Source organism: Quercus suber, unplaced genomic scaffold (genome assembly GCF_002906115.3).
Source record: "Quercus suber isolate HL8 unplaced genomic scaffold, Cork oak 2.0 scaffold_390, whole genome shotgun sequence".
Lineage (NCBI taxonomy): Eukaryota > Viridiplantae > Streptophyta > Magnoliopsida > Fagales > Fagaceae > Quercus > Quercus suber.
In genome coordinates this window covers 43,809-65,534 of record NW_027069842.1, presented here as the reverse complement: position 1 = coordinate 65,534, position 21,726 = coordinate 43,809, and the positions used below count along the sequence as shown (strand labels likewise).

The following is a 21,726-nucleotide window of genomic DNA, read 5'->3' as shown; positions in this document are numbered from 1 at the left end:
AGTTCTTCGCAACCGAAATTAGGGATAACTCCCAATCTAACAATTGAATTAACCCCTGCAACTGAAAAAGTTGCAGTGGAAATCTTTCCTTGGCAATGGGACACCCTGCAACAAAATCCTAGATTTTTAACCAATTACTCACTTTCCCAATGGGACACTCCAGGATTGAAAAGGCTTCTCTTTAGAAACTGTTATAAAACCCAAGATCTTTGATAGCAACCAATCTGAAATCCAATAAATTGCTTGATTAATAAGCAACAGAACGCTGAACCATCTTTTGCAGTATATATTTTTTCTTCTTCTCATCAGAATTTAACCATGTTTCTTTAAATTCCAATGTTGAGGACCACCACTTCCATTAGCTGAACTATCTATACTGGGATAATCCAAAATACATGACAAATTCTGGACAAGGTTTCCATATGAGAAGCTCCAGCTGTGTTTGCTTCCCATAATAAAAAATGAAGAACTGTGTCCAAAACTCCAAATGTCCTATGTATCTAACGTATGTCTCACAACATGTGGGAATTGCGAGTATATGGATCTCACTAACCCATGCATTTTTTTTTCCCTGAATAAATAATTAAATATTAAAAAGAAACAGAAGATGGTCCTAAAATTTATATTAAAAAAAAAAAGAAAAAGAAAAAGAAGAATAGAGAGAGAGAGAGAGAGATGTTCAATTCATCACTATTATTTGTTTTTTTTGGAGGTTGTTTCAGTCAGAGGTCCGGTAGGATTTATATAATGTTCCATGTAATGATGAAGATTTCAACTGGCAAAATGTTGACTATAGGGGGAAAAATATCTAATTCTCAAGGGTAAGAAATAAAAATATAAAGAGACAGCTGTGAAGAATATTTTACCTATCGCAAAATCGAAGGCTAAGATCTGTAAGAGAGTTACAATACTCACCAATAGCAGAAATTCCCTTATTTCCAATCTATTAATGGCAAAAACAAAAGATATATGAGACTATAATGCAAGATGTTTACACTATAAAAAATGTGAATGCCTACTAAGGATGCAGATTTAAACAACAATAATACAACTATTGTACTATTTAAAACATTAAATAAAATGCAAATTACACCTTTAAAGTTACAGGTAATTTTGATTTTGTCTCCTAAAGTTTCAAGATTTTTGATCTGCTCCCCTAGTGTCATATTTCGTTTAGATTTGTTCCCTTCTGTCCATGTGCCGTGCTTAGCTGTCTTTTATGTGCCAGCTAAGCCTATCATGTCTATTAGTTTGACCAATCAAATTATGCCACATCAATTAAATGATGTCAAGTCAATTAAGTAACAAAAAAAATGATAAAAATGTAAAAACTATCCACTATAATCTAAAAAAATACACATTAAAATTAAATATAAAAAAAAAATCTTTTCCACCATTTTCTAGGCAGCCAAAAAGAAACCTAACTCTAAGAAACCCCAATGCAATTTGTGAACATCACTACAAACACAATCTCCTATCCAAACAATGATAAAATGAAAATAGAATAGAAAATAAGATAAAATGTAACTTTTTTTATTGACATGGACAAAATGAAGTCGATTTAATCACACTTATTTTGAGCTTAGTTGACACTTAAGAGACAGGTGGGCATGGCGCATGGATGGAAGGGAATAAATTCAAATGATATGCAATGTAAGGAGAGCGGATCAAAATTTTAAAGCTTTAGGGGGATAAAATCAAAATTACCCTAAACTCAGGTGTATTTAAAATATTTTACTTGTGAAATTTGTACTTTTTTTAAATTGCTAAAAGGACCAGCAACATAGTTAAAAATTCCCATGTTTCCAACATTTTTATAACTTTCTTACAAACAGGGCACTGTAAACATTCAAGCTGATCTTGAAAGAAGCAAAGTACAGAGTATTATTTTGACCCCAACAGTTGATAGAAATATTCTAGATAATAAAGAGGACATATCTCAGCCACTTGTTCAAGCTAGAAGAATGACTGATTAAAGTCAAAAGTTTTGTTCATGATTTATTTGGATGGTTGTTCTCATACCTTCAGTAAGCATTTAAATGCCGCCATGTTTTGTGAGAACAACCATCCAAATGAATCAGGAACAAAATATAATTTTTGAAGATAAAATAAATGAAAGGAATACTTAGAATACTAACGAAAATTTTGGCAAATTAGTCAAGACATTAGTTTGGCAAAATATGCAATACAAGAACTAATTGTGAGAGAGTGAGGACCTCATAACACCGCCGAATGTGAAGTTTCTTTAAATTCCTGCAGCCCCTAGCTATACCACAAATGCCTTCATCTCCAATACTAGAGCAATCTACCAAGTGAAGAGCTTGCAATTTGTTACAGCCCCTTCCAACTTCAAGAAGGGCTTTATTACCTATCTTTTGGCAGAACAACAGTGCTAACTCAGTGAGTTGCCTGCAAATATTCAGAGCTAAGATTAGCATCTTCACAAAAGTATCCACAGACTGTATCAAACAAATGTTACATATTTAGCCAAAAGCCAATAATATGTAACTAGCTTTGATCAATGTAAAATGCAAGAAATATACTTCAAATTAAGCAGAATGCGAGCACAACCTAATATTTTATGCAAGGAACATGTGACTAAATCCATCCAAACCCTTAACTGAGAGGAAGCCATGATACTTTTATGTAGATTGGATAACATCTATTTGATGAATTTAATATTTTCCTCATTCACTAAGTTGAGTGGAAAACATTTTACCAAGGCTGCTACTGCAGAAGACAGGTGAGTATCCATCATTCCATATGATGGCAAAACGTTACACCGTAATGATAAAAAAGAAAGTGCCAAAACATTGAAATCTTTTTCAAAATGTCAATGAAAGGATATTAAATAGTTTTAACAGGTTAGTAAAAGCATGTAGCTCAAATGAATACTTGTAGAGCTCCAGAGCAACGGGGCTAGTAGCTTGTGTGATATTGTGAACCAAACATGACTTTCAATCAATGCACACGTTATAATAACCACATACCCAATTCATTAAGATTAGGCTGGGAGAGAAACATACTGGCAATATTTTCCAATAGATTCCAGTCCCAAAGTTCCGATATTATGGCACCCATTAACTTCGAGATGTGTAAGTTCCTTGCAACCAGTTGCAATTGCTTCCAAACCCTTGTCGCTCAGGAAATAGCAATCACTAAGAGTGAGATTTTTTAACTTCTTACAACCACTGCCGATAGCACGTAGACCCCTGAAACATGTTAAGTGGAAGTAAATAACCAATGAGAATCTACGTGGGAATAAATGAAATAAATACCCTAAATACTTAGCAAAACGACATTAAGCAAAACCAGTGACACAATAAAGACTGGCTCAACTTCATCAATAATTCCAACTACTTTGAAAGATAAATGTCTCTAAGAATAATAGAAAACACACATCAAATTCTTATTGCAACACAGATAAAGGGAAAAAAAAAATGAAAGAAAGAAGCAAATAACAATTGGCAGATGGACAGTAACTGACTTATCAGTAAATTTCTGCAAACTGTATAGAGCCAGAAACTCGAGTGACAAACAACAAGTGCCCACAACTGCCAAAGCCTCATCAGTAACATTGACACATTGTATCTTCAGAACTTTTAAAAGAGGACATCCTTTGGCTACAGCAAGCATCCCTTTGTCACTCACGTACTCTGAATCCAATGACAAGGTCTCAAGAGATTTACAGTGCAACCCAACAGCTTCCAATGAGATATCAGTTATTTTTGCACAAGCTGCAACTCCAAGAGTATTTAATGATTTCCCACAACCAAGTGCTAATTCAATCACACCTGCATCAGTCAAACCTTCACAAAAACGCAAATTCAAATCTTCAAGCCACTTGCAGCACTGTCCAACAGCAGCTAGACCTGGATCTCCAACATAGCAACCCTGGAAAAAAGTGTAAAAAAGTAAAGCTTATGATAACATATTGCACTGACATATAGATTCGAAAGTAAATGACAAAATGAAGAGTATGAACACTTAATGCCAAGCCCTTCCCATATGAATGGACAGAACAGTTAAATCTCAACTAAGTACGCAATGATGATCACAAAACTGGGTTTAAAAAAAAAAAAAAACTTGCATCAATCACAAACGTAGGCAAGGCATTACGTAATACAATATCAAAAAATCAGCAAGTAGAACAGTGTTGAGTTTCAATTAACCAAGATTTACCTGTAAATCCAAAGACTTCAACAAACTACACTTTGAGCTAATGAGCTAAACCCGTGCTTGTCATTCTTCCCAAATTAAGCTCAACTTCTCAAGTTTTGAAAAGCCTTCACCAAGGACACTCAACATAGCATCCGATATACAAGACGTCTCAAAATCACTGTCTTCAGACCCGCTTTTCTCCTTCACATAACGCCGCTTTTTTATATGAACTCGTGGATTCACTGCCACATCTTCTTTTCTACACATAGAAACTTGTCTATCACATAATCAAACTATTAAGCCCAAGCCCCCAAAAAATCAAATTCAATGGCCAAACTCAAATATTATTGAACCCTAAATCCCTAACCTAAAAATGAGAGAGGGCTTACGAACTGAATCGGGAGCGACAAGCGCTCGTCAATGTGGACGGTCTTGACGTTGACGAAGCGACGAGTGATGCGGCCGAGGAAGTGGTCAGGGCAGCCGGAGGCGCCGATGTGGAGGGTGGAGCGGCTGAGGCACTCGAGGTTGAGCCACCGCTTGCAGACGAGAGAGCAGGCGTCGCGGCTCGGCTTCGAGTCGTGAAGCCGCCGGAAAATCTCGATGAGGAGCTCGTCGGGAAGACATCTGTTGATCCGATCATGCCCTCGCATTGTTGTTGTTACGAAACGGTGTAGTTTTCAGAACTTGAGAATGAGAAGTGGTATCCTATTTGTAATGTAAATGGAAAGCGGTGGAGTCGGCGGTTATTTTTTTTATTTTATTTTATTTTAAATATTTATAAGGTGATGAGGAGAGAAGGAAACGTATCTGGGTGTTGTGGTGTGGTGTGTGTTCCAAGACGTGAGTTTCGAACAGTAGAGAGGTGGCGTGGAGTGGAAATGCGGAACAGCAACTTTCTTTTTGTTGGTCAATGTGTCAAAGGTATAAAGCTAACTTCATTTTTTTTTTTTTTTTTATTATGTATCAGCGACAATTTTTAGGAAATAGCAGCATCACTGGCAGAGCTGGGTCAGGTACTATTTTGTGCAGTGATTCAGTTGAGTTATATGGCAGCAAGTTTTTGACACTTTGTCCCATGTCTAATTCAAAAGGAACATTTAAGACTCAATTATTTTGCTATGGAATATAAAAAATTATAAGAGCATAATTGTTGTGACAGGTAGTAAACGGTAAACGGTGAAAATAAAATTATAGATCTTTGTGAAAATGACATGTATCTTGTCAAAGTTTGACACGTAAAATAGTCATTGTAAAAATTGTGACATTTTATGTTATATTATAATTACTCTTGATAAGCTTGCGAAAATCAGTGGGCTGAAGATTCCTGGATCCTGATCTTGGAGAGAATCCTGTAAAACAAAATCAGATCAGAGGAGACCGGTGGGTGCCGGCCCTGGGTCCTCCGATGGCAAAGTTAATACTGTTACTCGTCGCCTAAAGAAAGTACAACTCAGAAAAATGTTTCTTCTTTTTTTTTTAAGAGTTTTTCATACCTTGCCTCCTTGCCGATTGCCCCTTTATATAGTGTTCAGTAAAAACGGTTACCTTGCAACTTCTCCGGTTGTTGCGGATTTTGAGAGCAACCGCTCGTAACCGCTATAACTGATTATTTACTGCGGAATGGTTGCTGAAATATTGCGCTCATTGAGAGTAGACGCAACCTTTCACCTTGTCCTCTCTACCTTTGGCAGAGACAAGATGTCACTATGATGAAGGCTCGTCCATCCTTACGGATGGACGGGCCTTTTTCACAATGCCTCGTCCTTGCTCCTCAGCACGAAGGAGGTAAGGACGAGTGTCCACTCCATTGGCCTGGACGACCTCCCCATGGCTTGGACGAGCCTTGTGGACGAACCTTTTGGAGGGATGTTCCTGCCTCCTCTGCTATAACTGATTATTTACTGCGGAACGGTTGCTGGAATATTGCGCTCATTGAGAGTAGACGCAACCTTTCACCTTGTCCTCTCTACCTTTGGCAGAGACAAGATGTCACTATGATGAAGGCTCGTCCATCCTTACGGATGGACGGGCCTTTTTCACAATGCCTCGTCCTTGCTCCTCAGCACGAAGGAGGTAAGGACGAGTGTCCACTCCATTGGCCTGGACGACCTCCCCATGGCTTGGACGAGCCTTGTGGACGAACCTTTTGGAGGGATGTTCCTGCCTCCTCATCAACTCTTGTAATATTACCACATATTTTTGGTGCGTTGGTCACATCCTTAGTGCATTGGTCACTCTATAAGTATAAGTGCTTGTAAAATATGAGGGCAAGGGCTGGACTTCAAGTTTCCAAGAGGGAGTTTCACATACATATATATTTATATTAAGTTAGAGTAAAATTTCTATTTTGTATATAAAAAAAAAAAAAAAATTACTCTTGCAACATTAGACTCAATCTAGCTCCTAGCATAACAAAGTAAACTCGTAGTAATTCCAATTTGGATGAACATTTTATGGCAATTAGTGCAATCGGTGAGTTTTAACAATAAATGAATCTTGTATTAAAAAAAAAAACAATAAATGAATCTTTGATTTAATATAATAATTATTTTGTGAAAAAACACAAATTTTTATGCTCTATGTAGGAAATTTGTTTTATTCATAGCATTAGTATTATTATTATAAAATTTGTAAGGACTAGAAATGGAACTTCAGCACACTAAATAGAGTGAATAAGAGTCCAATGAGCTCAAAACAATATATTTGTTAGATAATTGGCTTAACAAGAAAACATCTCAACAAACTAAGTATGTGCCAGAACTGATAGAATATACATTAATAAGGATGAAAACACAAAATGGTGGAAATAATGCTCCTCAGTCAAGTCCGAGGATGAGATGTTCTTATATTTAACTCAAGCTTCTCTAAATACACTTTGTTCTCTTTGTTTTTCCTTTTTAGATTACATGCCCCATTTTTCACAGTGGCCCTTTCCTTATAGGACAAGGATTTGCTGTAAACAAGTTTGCAACACTTCCTGCATATTAGTATATGTGTCAAAACATTAAAATGACACCTGTCAATGGCCAGTTAAAAAAAAAAACTCCGTTAAATTCTTAACGTTTCTCTCACTCTTACTCTCTCTCTCTCTTTCTCTTTCTCACTCTCTCTCACACGCACGAGAAAAAATAAAATCACAAATCATTCTCTCTCTCTCCTTCCTCTGTTCCTCTCTCTTCTCAAAAACCCAGCCACATCCTTTGTGCCTAGGATAGCCCCGCCACATCCAACTCATCCCTCGCATCCAATCTTACTTCGTCACCAAAAACCGCTACTCCAATGCCGTTTCTTTGTTGAAATCTCTCTTTGGACTCCCTCTCTCCTCACATTCTCTCACCCTTCTCTTCTAATGCTGAGATGGGTTTTTGGGGATTAATTTTGGTTTATGGGTTTCTCATTGAATGAGTTTAATGGGTTTTTGAGATCTAATTTTGATGAGGGTTTGATGGGTTTTTGGGGTTTGATTTTGGTCTATGGGTTTCTTAATTTTTATTTTTGTGTGTGTTGAATTTATGGGTTTCTCATTGAATGGGGTTTAATGGGTTTTTGGAATTTGATTTTGATGAGGGTTGAATTCGTGTGAAGAATTTGAGTGGGTTGGAGAAATTGATGTTTATGGGTTTGAACAATTTGTGCAATTTGTGGAGTTTGGTGGAAGTTTTGGTGGTGGTTTGGAGAGATTTTGTGGCAGTGGTGGTGGTTTTTATGGTGTCTTAATGTCTTGGCAAAAATGGGTTTGAGATGTGGTGATTTGGGATTTTGAGTTGTAGTGAAAGGGTTGGGTATCTGAGAAGTGAGAAGAACAAAGGAAGGAGAGAGAGAGAGAGAGAGTGTTGGTGGGGGGTTTTGAAGAAAGAGAGAAAATTTTGCATTTTTATTTTTTTCATGCATGTGAGAGAGAGAGAAACGTTAAGAACTTAACAGAAGTTTTCTTTAAATTGGTCATAGACAGGTGTCCTAATAATATCTTGACACATATACTAATATGCAGGAAGTTTGCAGCAAATCCTTGTCCTTTCTTATATAGTCCTTCACCCCTTTATCCTAGCGTTCCACCTGTTGATTTGGTAGAAAATTCCTTGGATGCTTGTCCCATCAGGACCTTTTGAAAGTTTTGTAGGTAGCTGTGAGCTAAGATGACACTGTTCAGGTGTCATTTCTCCATAAATGCAGTTAGTTCATTTGGTGCAATTCTTTTAATGTGGTAGTGATAGCCTTTTTCCCAGATATTTAATTTTTTATTGTTAACTGAGCTTTGCTACTTTCCTTGAAACTTATCATTCCATAATGGTTACCTCCCTAAAACCCTCCCGAGGTGGCCCGATTCCTTGGGGAACACAGTTGACCTGTTGTTCTTTTACTTTGTCGTCGGCCCATTGACCCTAGCTAAACAATCCCTTTGACCATCCTTGGGCTTTTGCTTGTCCTCAGGCACAGCTCATAACCCAATACACTTGCTTGGACTTCCTATAACCACAAAATTAAAGGGATAGACTTTTTTTTGGATATATTATTGGTTAAGGGAGGGATTTAATTATCTAAATATATCAATCAATTGAGCTACAAACTCTTGGCATGGGTTAGTAATTCAAGACAAAATGTTTCATTTGGTTGAGCTTATTTTCATCTCTATTTTGAACGAATAGTAGTTTTTTTTACACAATAAACTAAATAAGTTAATGAAAATAAGTTCATCCAAAAGCATGCAGTTTTGGTATCATTTAGATTATTGATAGGAAATCACTAAAGATACAATTAATTTTACTACAAAAAACAGTCAATGTAATTGGTGGCACTTAAAAACAATATAATAAATAAAGAATATTTTAATTAAATTTTTTTCCTGGTCGTCTAAATTACTCTTTTTTTTTTTTTTTTAAATTATTAGCAATTCATCAATATTAATTTTTAAGACTTATATAATAAAATTTGTAATTTTTTGGTCACTCTTATGTCAACTCCACTGAGTTACTCTTAAAACTATTGAGGGAATCTTAGAATTAAAAAAAAAATAAAAAATCTTTATGTTAATAAAAAAAATTATTTTATATTATTTGGTCTTCAAATTTTGACTATCAACAGTTCAACACCCATTCTAAATTCTAATAGGACGTGCAAACTTTGTCCTATATATGAAAATAGATAAAAAACTAACTAATTTTCTTTCTCTCACGGTTTGGCTTGAACATTGCTCAACCTTTAATCCCCTTCACCTCTGCCATCCACGAAGCTACAAAGAAAGTTCGTCCAAAATACGTGAAGCTTTCCTCTTGCAATTACTATTATTGACTTTCTAAAGAATTTTGCTTCGCTGGGTCATCATGATGTTGATATTTTTCGCGGAAAGTACATCTTTTTTGGTTGAAAGTTGAAACGCGGAAAGTTTGTCGCTTCTAGAGTATAGTGTTATTGTAATTATGTTTTCTACCCAAAAAAAAATTGTAATTATGTATTAATTTCCAGATATGTTCTCCATAACACTTAGGCCTGCGAGAAGGCGGCCTCTCTCAGGAAACAAGGCCCAATTTTTCTTCACTCAAAAGCTAAAACACCACTTACGGTTTTAAAATATTTATAAAAATGAAATAAACTTTCAGTAATGATGCATTTCCCCTCAGAAAAGGCCTTCAAGGCTTAAACCCAGACAGCACTGGTATGCAAATTAAAAATGCTTTGCAGCAGAAAGGCAGGTTTATTTATCCAGGTGCTAGCTTTCAGACAACCATGAGAAAATGGGGAGAAACTGCAATACATGTCATGTGAGCAGTATAATTCGAGTTCACTTGATAACTCCAAATTAACAATGGAGGTTTTTCTTTCGCACCTTATACAACAAAAAGCAATACATTTTGAACTGACAAGATTACAAATACATACAGTTTTTGTACATAATCCTCTACTGCTACTTTGTGGATTACAAAGGCATTCAGTTCTTGATACATACTCTTCTACTAGGTGATTTGAAATTCTACAACTCTTCTTTTGATAATTAATATTCTACAACTCAGCGCATGATCTTTTTTGGGTCTTGGCAAAAAGTGTTTGCAGAGAGTCATTACATAGAATCAGTGTCAAAACTCAAAAAGCATATCAGAACAGAATGAAAAGCAACTAGGAGAAATGACCTAGCTTTCAAGTATTGGCAAACGAGATACTCTTTCAATTTCCTTAATGATCAGTTCCTTTTCCTCCTCAAATTGCTTCATCTTCAGCACCTGCAGAAATGAATAAGTTAGCAAGATAACTACANTAAAATATTTATCAATCATCCACCAGAGGTTCTAAAGAAACTTTAGTTGCTGCCTAGATTTGTTCAGAATTATATAGGAAGAAAGACAAGGGCAGACAAACCTCATCATAATGAGCAGTCAAATATTCAGAGACCATCGTATCGTGTTTAGTAAGCAGATCCTGCCAAACAAATTTTTTTTAGGGACATAAAATGGAATAGCACAGAAAGAGGCTTAAATATTAAACAGATAAATACAAAATATTATAGAAACTCATAGATCTGACCTTAAAGGTAGAAAACGCATCAGAAGCAACATCAAAAGTAGGCAACTCCACGAATTTAAAGAACAACTCAAAGCTTGCAGACTCCAATATGTATCTGAAAAATCACTACAAAATTTAAACATGTGAAAAAATGAAACTTGCTTGCCACAAAGTAAGAGTGCATGACAACCAAAATTCTCCAACAGAAGCAAATACCACAAGAACTACTTTTACTTCTAGCAACATCAAAGCAGTACAATCAGTTTAGAATTTCTAATGTTTAACAACTGTATAACAAGGATTTTAAAGTGAGTGATAAATCCTAAATTTCTAAAGCAATGCTACTTCCATCATCACACTCCATATAAAAACAATCAAATCCTTTTTTCTTTCTTCCACAACACAATAGAAGCACCTTACCCCCCAAGTCCCATAAATAACAGGGTGAACACCAGACACCCTCCTCAGAATAGAGAAAGGTACCATTGAATACAAAGGTCAGTGATCAGGCTACCAATTACTTGGATGCTGGTCCAATTATGTATTTACGTAGCCCCAGGACCATGTTATATTATTCATTAATAAAAACAAGCCACCTTCAAATGGTGATAAAATTAATATTTGTCTACGAAAGCTTATACATAACCAGGTGAAAATAAGCTAGAGGTTATACAACAAGTGAATGCTTAAAAAAAGGGAGAAAAATGATAAGTTACACATGCATACAACATAAGCCTCATGCTTTGAACCTAAACAATATTGTAAATATACCATGATGAGTAACATAAAAACACATGGTATCAATTCATGCACTAATATATTCCATAATTCCACATGCATAAATCATATGTGAGTAGAATTTTGTCTATCCAAACAATGATGCACAGCTCATAAATCCTGTGTAGAGATAGTAGAACTCATCATCACTTGCACACAAAGTTCAAATTTCAAACAATCATAAGGAATCAGAGATCAGTCACAATAACTGGTGATTGAGCCTCATTCTTCTCAAACCTACCTAACAAAAAATTCTCAATATATATGTCTCAAAAGCATCCAAAGACCATAATCAAAATAGATCATAAAAAGTGATGGTGGTGATAGTGATGGTGATGATGGAGAGATCACATCTGGAAGTTTTCATGAACAGGAGGCATCACAAATATGCTGAACACAACCACACAATTTAATTCTTTCTATAATTCAATTAAATAACTTATTTTTGTACAATCCTATACAATCATTGCTAATGAATGAATAATGGGCCGTTTGGTAAGAGATTTCTAGTAACGTTGTTGTTGTTTTATGGAAATACATGTTGGTGAAAAAGTGTGTGGAAATATGTGTAATGTTGTTTAAAACTGAAAACTATTGTTTAAACAACAGTACCAAACACCCCCTAAATATGGAGCACATTCACAAATTTGAACCAACTTAGCAGGATCATTAAGGGCACAACAGTTAGGGAAAAAGGAAAAAACAAAGACAAAGAAAAACAAGGAAGAAGAGGCTGAGTGTCTTACTTTGCAAGTGACGGAAATTTGATGCAGTCCCTCAACATATTTCCACAATTCAAAGCAATTTCCTTGCTATCATAGCTGCTCAAAAAAGAACTATCAGTCACATGCAACATTATCCTATCAATTCCTCTAACACCACAGCACTGAATGGCAAGTACATGGCACTAAATGGTAAATTTATTGGAATGGATGGTAAGTACATAACACTTCAACACAAGACATAGCTACCACCCAAAATAGGTACAATCTGCAAGCAAGACTACAACATTAAACTAGGGTACATGAAAATAGGTAGATACACCAGTAGTGTATCGAGCTACTCCTAAAGAATTACAGTATAAAATTTCAAATATCTATAAATTCTTAAAAAAGACATGGAAAGTACACTGCCTAGACCAGACATCCAACCATACAAACTTCTCAAAAACCGCTTTATTACACCTGCGGATGTTCAATACCTTCAAACGCCCTAATATTCGTCTCTCTCCACTATAAAAGAACACTACTTTACAATGAGTTTTCTACATATATATATAATTGTAGTTGACCATAAATGATAGGACTTCAATAACCAAAATAACATAATGTGAAACACTGAAAACCCATTAACATCAATAACAACACAATGCCGAATCTTGCCGGATGGCATCAATTTCTCCACACCCCTTTAACATTAATAACCAGACCGATTAACCTTAACTTACCACACGACAAGAAAATCCAGTAATTCCACAATGCCGACAATGATTTTCAAATGCCCTAATATTCGTCTCTCTCCACTATAAAAGAACACTACTTTACAATGAGTTTTCTACATATATATATAATTGTAGTTGACCATAAATGATAGGACTTCAATAACCAAAATAACATAATGTGAAACACTGAAAACCCATTAACATCAATAACAACACAATGCCGAATCTTGCCGGATGGCATCAATTTCTCCACACCCCTTTAACATTAATAACCAGACCGATTAACCTTAACTTACCACACGACAAGAAAATCCAGTAATTCCAAATGATTTTCAATGTATTGCAGGCAGCAATACGTCGAGCCAACCTTCTGCTTCAACAATATAGACCAACAATGCACCAAATCCTTCCGCGTCTGCGTCAAAAACACTACACCATTGTGAGAAACCAGTTTTTTTTTTTTTTTTTTTTTAAGAAAAACACGACAATGTGCTTCGAAAATTACTTACTTCCCATCCCAATATAGGTAACTTGTGGACCAAGAGAGAAATCACATCCTCTTTACATATCTCTTGAGCCAGCTGCGTGACTTGATCGGCATTCGGCTCATTCTCGCCGTCTCCGCTCAGCATACACCTCATTGTCGCGAAATTCTTCTCCACTTCTTCCAGAGCCTTTTTCCATATAACAATTCAACAATCAATCAAGCTAATAAAAATTTGCAAACTAATCGATTAATTGATGAGAGAGTATAAGCAAAGCCAAACGGTAAATGAGGGGAAAATGTGAGACCTTTTCGAGGGCTTTGACTTCGACGACGGTTTTGGTGTCGAGGGCGGTGAGGGAGTCCTTGATGGCCTTGGCGACCTCGACTGGGGTTTTAGGCCTCGACGGCTTGAAGAACGAGAACGACATCGGTCGATTCGATCTGATTCGATTTGGATCGATTTCTCTCTAATCTCTAATTTTGTGGACAGAATTGATGATGATGATCGGAGCTAAAGCTAAAGCAAAAGCAAAAGTCTACTTTGGAATTTTTGCTTTTTGGTTTTTGTGTATTTTGAGAAGAAATAATGTTGTGGATCGCAATGATCATGCAAACAGAGAAGAGGTTCACTCGCAGCGACTTTATTGCGTCGATTTTGAATCGACGTTATAAGATGTACAGCGGCCCTTTTTTTTTTTTTTTTTCTGACGAGGAACTTTCACTTTCACATTCACAGGCGTTGCTAAAAATTTTGTAGACGTAGGTGTCGCCTCAATAACTAACTTGTATTGGGATTTGGGACATTGACAACCCACCGCACGGAGCAGTGATGCAAAATAATTCGGACTATTTTAACAAACTTGTTTAGTTGTTATCTCGCAGCAAAAATTTTAAAGAAAAAATTAAATTAGAATGGCAGGAAAGAAACGAGAGAAAGAAAGAGAGAGAGCGTTTTATGAAAATGGAAGCAAACTACATGAGAAGCTGATTGCCTCTTGTAATGGTAGGCCAATTCCTATCCGTAGCTACTCTTGTGAAGAACTCCAGCGGGCAACAAATAACTACGATCCTAGCCGTATTTTTCATACAAATTGGATATCTAAATGGTACCATGGTTCTTTTGAAGGCCGAATGATTTCCATTAAGAAGTACTTAAAACACCACGGTGACAAAATTTTCACTGATATAGCTGTCACTGCAAAGATGAGCGCTCACAATAATGTTCTAAAGCTCATAGGGTGTTGTCTCGAGACTCAAGTCCCCATTTCAGTGTATGAATCTGCTGCAAATGGATCACTTTCGAGTCGATTATATAATGTTACTAGTGATCTTGATGGTGCACAACAACATCAACGTGAGCCCTTGTCATGGCAGAGCCGGCTAAAGATTGCAAGGGAAATTGCTCATGCAATTTCGTATCTCCACACTGCGTTCTCAAGACCTATTGTCCACAGGAACATAAAACCAGAAAATGTCTTACTAGACCAACACGATGTTGCCAAACTAACTGATTTTTCATTGTCCATATCGATCCCTGAAGGTGAAACTCACGTAGAGGATGTTATTTGTGGAACTGCCTGTTTTTTATGCCCCCACTATTTGGCTACAAACTACATAACGGAGAAAGTTGACGTCTACAGCTTCGGATCGTTTCTATTACAGCTTTTAACTGGACAGAGATTGCATGAGCTATTTAGCAGCACTGACTATTTTAATGTTGAGGATTTTGAAAATGACAGAAAAAGATTTACCATAAATGAGGTTGTGGATGCTGCAATCCTTGTAGAGGAAGAAGGATCTGTTGTGTGGCAACAATTAGAAGCTGTATTACAGCTTGCCCTCATATGCAGAAAAAAAGATCCGGAGATCAGGCCAGATATGGTTGATGTTACAAAAGAGCTCAGAAAAATTGAGAGGTTCATCCTATGATTATTTGATCCGCCACTTTTAGCTCTCTCATTGCTTTTGTATTGCGGTAGGTCCAAGTGAGGAGAAGAGAGAACTGTGAGAGTTTGTTTTGTGAAATTTTCTGTGTAATTTTTCAGAAAGTTAAATGAATTCATTTTCAGGTGAACTGTGAGAATGTTTGTTTGTTTAATTTTTCAAAAGTTAATGATTTTGTTTTTCATCAACCAAAAATTTGGAGAAATTGTTGTTAGAACCGGCATATTGGAAACCCAATCATGAATTGCCTCTTGCCCTCTCATTCAAAGTTTCTAAGATTATTCGGTTATTTCATACAAGTGTTTAGAAATCTTCCAAGCATATTACGGACAATGGTCATGTAGAGTGGGTTGGGTGCATCATAGCACCGTGGGTCCAGTCCACACTTGATAAAACACCTCATTAATGAGGGAGTTGGACAATTGCTAAGAAATCAGCAAAGTGAAATAGGTTTGCCAAAATAGGAGAATTTGGTTCATCTCTCTTTATAATTATGTACAAAAGTTCGGCAATATTTATGAAGGGAGGTACAAAAGTCAAGTCACATTAATGAAGATGTGATGTTAAACCTGTGAGACACGTTGAAGGAAGTAAAGAAGAAAATGATGAAGAAATATAAAGTAAGGCCATTCAGCCATTTGAAGAAATGGAGAAGTGAAGTCTCAGGATTGGTGCGGTTTTGAAGAATTGCGTGAGAGAGAGCAAGCAAAAGAGAAGAAAAAATAGAGTGAGTAAGAGAAAATTACAAGAGATACATAATGAAGAAGAGAGCAGTGAGTAAAAAAAGAAAAATAGAGTTTTTTTTGCTCAAGTTGTATCTCCAAGTGTTGTAATCTCTATTTAATGTTGTAAAATTATTCAGAGTTTGTCCCATGGTTTTTTCTTTCAAGGAGAAAGGGCTTCCATGTAAATCTTTGTGTTCTTGTGTGGTTGTGCTTTCACTGTGCTTCTTGAAATTTATTCACAGTTATATTAAAATTTTCCCAATAGAGTGACCATAACTTCCACTCGTATCAAATAATTTGTATGACTTTGGAAAGAAATATACAATTGCAATCTCTTAACAGGAAATTTTCGGAGCACATTTCTTATAGTGTTCTTTTTGCATATCAAAATTAGCCTTCTTCTCATTCAATGGATTTTGTTGGAGTATAATGGAATAGGTATTTGGTATCAAATGATACCGTGTCAATAAAACAGACAATGGTCGAGTATAGTGCCCACAACTTCCATCCTTATAATACATCAAGAGCAGTAGAAAATATTTCATATGCAAATAATTTGTATAACTATGGAAAGAAATATACAACTGTGATCTCTTAATAGGAAATTTTAGGAGCACATTCTTAAAAATCAAAACCCTAAATAAATCTTAGAGTAGCATCCATATCTGTTCTAGTGGTCCAAAGCTAACAAATGTGAGGTGTCTAACAGATGACGAACATATAAAATCCTTTACATTATACCAACTTAATTACTATGAAATATATTTTTTATATGTATATTTAAAGATGTTCAACTAGTGAAGTTTATTGTTGTTGAATAAAGGATTTTGATTTAAATCCTGCTAACAAATATATAAATTCAATAATGTTAAAGAGCTATTATTGTGAAAGAGAGAGACCATTGGTTATAAGTAAATTCTATTGTTTCTAATTTAACAATAAATACATAATATAACATAATTTGAAGGCATGGGCACACAAGGAAGATAAAACTAATGATAGTGGCCGTGAATAAAGTATATAAACTTTTGACGTGACCATAGAGTCAACTCTAAAAGGTTGTATAAATGAAATCATTTTAGAGTCAACGGGGAAGGGAGGGATGATACTAGGGGTGTTTGCGATGCTGAGCGATTTTGGGCCATTTATTAGTATCACACTTTGCGGTGCGGTTTTGCCAAAACCATAACTGCACCACTCCTTATTTTTGCGGTTACATGTACAGGGTAGTCTATAAAATGCGGTTTGAATGGTTTGAAGCTGGTTTTTTTTTTTTTTTGGGCTTTTCCTGCCCAGTCCAAAACTGATTTTTTTTTTTTCATTTTTTTTGGGGCCAAGTTTTAAACTACTGAGTTAGTTTTTCTTTATTTTGGGTTGTCTTTCCTAATCAACACTTGCTAAGTTGGTTTGGGCCAGCCCAAAATTTTGTTTTCATGAACTATAATACACCAAGTATATTAAATTTTTTTTTTTGAACTTATATCACTATCTCAACCCATAACACACCTGCTATATAAAAATTCTTCATTTATCACCATACAATTCAGCATATATTAGTAATATCACTATCTTAGATTCTCAGGTATGCCTCAAACATTTAAATGAAGTCAAGTAGTTTGAATAGGGTACAATGGCAAGCAACTTAAATGTTTTAATTGTCAAAATCTAATGCTCTTCACTTTAGATCAAGAATATGAGGTAAAGAATTAATGTGAAACACCAGGTACAAAGCAAAAAAAGAATTACCCAAACTCAAAGCAATGCTAGTCATGCCTACTAATTTCAAGTTTCAATTTTTAAAACCATAAAGTAAACAAGTATAAAGCAAAGCATGAAATGAATTGCAAGTCCAAAACAAGAATTAATTGTAAAACCAACAAGAAATTGTTTAAATTGTGGCGGCAAGGTCTAAATGAGTAGCCCTGAGGGTTGAGACTTTGAGACAGAGAGTGAGAGAGTGATACACTTTTTATTTTTTATTTATTTTTTAGAAGTTGATACAGTGAGTTAGACGGCTAGCAGCTAGGGTATTAACCTATTAATAATGTGCATTTGATATTATAATAGTTTAATACCTTTATTAAACTTTCTTTTTTGAAAACTAGGGTTAATAAACTATTAATAATTTATTTAATATTAAAAAAATAAATATATTAATGTATAGAGAGGTTGTGGTGCAGTGTGTTTGTGCGGTTTTCTTATTATAAAACCGCAAATTGTACTGCACTATGCGGTGCGGTGCACTGTTACTTGCGGTGCAATCAAGGACGGAGCTATCATTGGACTGGGTGCAATGCCCTCCGCCCCCCCCTTGTACCTTGGCTTGTGAGGGTATTGGGGCTTTTATAGTGGCTTGAGGTTGACATCCCTTCCTTGGCGCGGAAGTCTTTTCCTTATAGGACTCTTCTTGTAGAATCCTAAACGTGATGAATAAGTCTCCTCCTTATGCGGAAGATTTTTACCAAGTATATAAGATTTCCGGAGTCCTACTAGCGCAAGGACTCTATTTGGGCCCTTATGAAAATGGGTCAAAATATCCCCCATTAGGGGCTCAGCAGGCCCATGGACAACTAGCCCACCATTCTTCACCCCGTCCATATCCGGCCCGTTCAAGTCCGTCCAATGGGGGCCCGTGCAAATGATGGATCCGTTCATTCGGGCGTAAGCGGACCATATTCGGTCCGTTCAGTCACATAAGACATTCCAAGATATTTTTCCTCTTTCAGGTACTATTGCAAATTTGCATAAGCATGTGCCAGAAGAAGTTCATGGTGTTTTTTAAGGCTCTATTAAGATAAGTTTATCATTTTACCATAAAAAAAAAAATAGCAAAAGAAGTCACAGGACACAAATTTTTATGTTTCTTTATGTGTTTGGTATAATATGGGTGATTGAAATGGAATGTAGCATTTAAGGGTCTAGAAAAAAAAAGTGACATTTATATTATAAATACTATTGTGTTACAGACACTTACAGCCTACTTTGTTGGGTTCAAAATCGCAGCAAGGTATCATGTGCTTTCTTATGATATAAAATATAAAAGCCATGGAAGAGTTGGGTTTTTGGCTTTACACTGTTAATGGAATAAGTTAATTAGTTATGTAGTTCCGTGTATTTGATACTTTTTAGTTTGTTTGTTCTACCTATTCGTCATGTTATTGTTGTTGAGTTATTTGTTGCGTTACAAGAACTGTTCAATGTGTCAATAAGTTATGTATTTCTATTTTAATTCCTTTTATTTATAATAACAATTGTTAATTCTTAAACATTGTTACATGAGGTGTGGATTTCTGACTTGGCTTTGATTGTATGGACCATCTGATGTGCTTATCCCACAATTTGGATTGTTCATTATTGGCTCTATGGTACATTCTGATGCTGAAATTTTGTGCACACCATGTGTTTGACAAAATGTTTTGCTTACTCTTGCATTAGTTTATGTCCACTACATAGTTTGTGCCTCTTGGTTTTAGTTGCCGTTGGTCACTGCATTTTTTCTAATGTGCATTTAGGCCTACTATGTCATTAACATAAGTGGAAATTTAGTACATTGTCCACTTGAACTTTCCATCATTAAAACCCAAGCTGCAACATTAGAAAATTTAGTAGTCTTCTTAAATTGGAATGTATTTTGAACTACACCTTCTTTATTAACATATGTATATAACTAAACAACTACAGCTTTAAATTTGATTGAGATAATCTAGATAGGCATGTTTTATCATTTAATTTCAGTAAAGTGAATTAAAAAAAAAAAAAAATCTAATTACGTGTAGCCACTCTTAGAACTCATACTCCTATTAATGGCACTTATCTTTCCTAAATATCTAAGTCAAGTTAATGACATTTCAAATGTATGCAATTCAGACCATTTCCTGGATGTGACTGCTTTTTTGTTTACTTATGGGGTAGTTTCTTATTTGACGTGTTGTTGAATAAAATAGGGCAATGATTAATGAAGGAAATGGCAATTCAATTTTCGTTAGTGGAGATAGTGATGATGGTAAATAGGACAACAAAGACACTCATGAGATATCATGCACACTTATATATATAAAATGAAAAACTACTACATATTTAAGAAATTTATGGCTTAAAAAATGTGTAAGTTGTAACTCTTATACTCAGTTTAATTTGAACTATAATATATATATATATATATAATTGTGATTATTTTTAAATATACCCGTGCATTTGCACGGGGTTACACCTTTTTATCATTTGAAGGCGCATCAAAAATCTTAGCAAACTATGTAATTTTCAAAACCATCTTTTAGATTGAATTCATTCAAATGAAGTAGAGAAATCCATTTTTTTTTCCTAATTTTTTTTTTTCAAATCATGTGGGATTCCTTCTCCAATATCAATATTTTTACAATAATTTAAATAAGTTGTACCTTAGTTTATTTTTCAACAAGATCTCGATCTTGTAGATTTATTTAAGATTTTCTCGGCATCTCGATCAAATATCACAAACTTTGTTTTGTTAGTTGCATTAAAAACTTCAATTTGAATCATGTATCTGAAGTAGTTTGCAATTGTATATATATATATAGTAGTTATAGNTTAAAAACTTCAATTTGAATCATTATCTGAAGTAGTTTGCAATGATATATATATATATATAGTAGTTATAGTGAGATAAATATATTATAAATATTTGGAGAGTATGTAGTTAATGTGAGTGCCTCTAACTTTGGGATAGAAAGATTTATTTTTGTTTTACATTTTGCACACCAAAATGATCCTGCTTGTAATTTGACATTCCTTTTACAAAGTACGCACAAAATGTAATACCAATCCATTATTGTATCAATGTTACTTATTATTGCAATACCCTAACAGTTCACATCTTGCAATGAACTTTGAAATTAATATGTATTATTTTTTTAATGTAAATAATATGATGTATTATTATTTTTTTACATAAATGATGAGTATAGTTTGAAATAATTAACAAACCTGTTTTGTAGGATCTCATTCAATGCATTTTATCTTTACTATTGTCTTCATATTATTTAAAAATAAATCCTCCTATGAAAATTGTTTTGCATGTATTTTTGGTATTTCTTATATAGGATCATGTTTTTGACCATTCCTATCATTGAATTTTTTTAAAGAAAATATTAAGTTAATGGCATTTTGTGAGATAGCATACGCTATTTATTAGACTTTTTTGTTATTATAAATTTTAGAAATATGCACTTGTCAATTATTTCAGCAACCTGAAGGATCTTAAGATTTATATATATTTTTGTTGCACTGGTTGATGACAGAGAATTTGTCTACATAAATTGCATAGAATATTATTAATAGACAAATGCATATTGAATTGAAACTAGGAAAAAATGAAGAGATATTTCATGAGAATGAGATTTTCTAGAAGTATCATCTATACATGGGAGAGAAAGAAGAGAGTTTGTAAGAGAGTAAGAGTTTTTGCTTTGATTTACACGTGAGAATGGTCAAACTTGGTCATAATATGTAAGGTAAGAACTGAGCCTGAGTTTTTCATAAGGTTTGGTCTACTTTTAAAAGGTAATCCTTTTATAGTGAATAACTTTGGTCTAATTATCAAAAACAACTCATATCATATAATAATAAAAATAAGTTACTATGATCTATTATGTAACAGTAAAAAAAACTTAATAAAAAGAGGTAAAAAAATGTAATTTATATATAGTAAAAATAAG

At 34.8% G+C, this 21,726-nt stretch overlaps 3 protein-coding genes across 4 annotated transcripts; 1 reads left to right on the top strand and 2 right to left on the bottom strand.

The window, feature by feature from the left end:
• Positions 1 to 713: 713 nt before the first annotated feature.
• On the bottom strand, positions 714 to 5,035 carry LOC112033809 (F-box/LRR-repeat protein 4). Its single transcript, XM_024066582.2, is given in 7 exon segments — positions 714 to 943; positions 2,217 to 2,409; positions 3,027 to 3,212; positions 3,488 to 3,894; positions 4,183 to 4,374; positions 4,376 to 4,420; positions 4,551 to 5,035. Coding segments are annotated over 7 exon segments (1,368 nt in total). The 5' UTR covers positions 4,815 to 5,035; the 3' UTR covers positions 714 to 862.
• A 5,389-nt stretch (positions 5,036 to 10,424) lies between these two features.
• On the bottom strand, positions 10,425 to 14,074 carry LOC112033796 (uncharacterized). Of its 2 annotated transcripts, none has more exons than XM_065760980.1 (6): positions 13,670 to 14,073; positions 13,387 to 13,551; positions 13,174 to 13,292; positions 12,183 to 12,257; positions 10,681 to 10,774; positions 10,425 to 10,575 (listed from the first exon to the last, which is right to left on the bottom strand). In XM_065760980.1, exons 1-6 carry the CDS (start codon positions 13,790 to 13,792, stop codon positions 10,468 to 10,470), a joined length of 684 nt encoding a protein of 227 aa, XP_065617052.1. In that variant the 5' UTR covers positions 13,793 to 14,073; the 3' UTR covers positions 10,425 to 10,467. The 2 variants fall into 2 exon arrangements, with proteins under 2 accessions (XP_065617052.1, XP_065617053.1); XM_065760981.1 differs by having other exon boundaries at positions 10,444 to 10,575; positions 10,681 to 10,785; positions 13,670 to 14,074.
• Positions 14,075 to 14,268: 194 nt separating this feature from the next.
• On the top strand, positions 14,269 to 15,438 carry LOC112033806 (serine/threonine-protein kinase ZRK1-like). The gene has a single exon (XM_024066578.2). The coding sequence runs from the start codon at positions 14,277 to 14,279 to the stop codon at positions 15,291 to 15,293; it is 1,017 nt and encodes a 338-aa protein (XP_023922346.1). The 5' UTR covers positions 14,269 to 14,276; the 3' UTR covers positions 15,294 to 15,438.
• Positions 15,439 to 21,726: the final 6,288 nt, after the last annotated feature.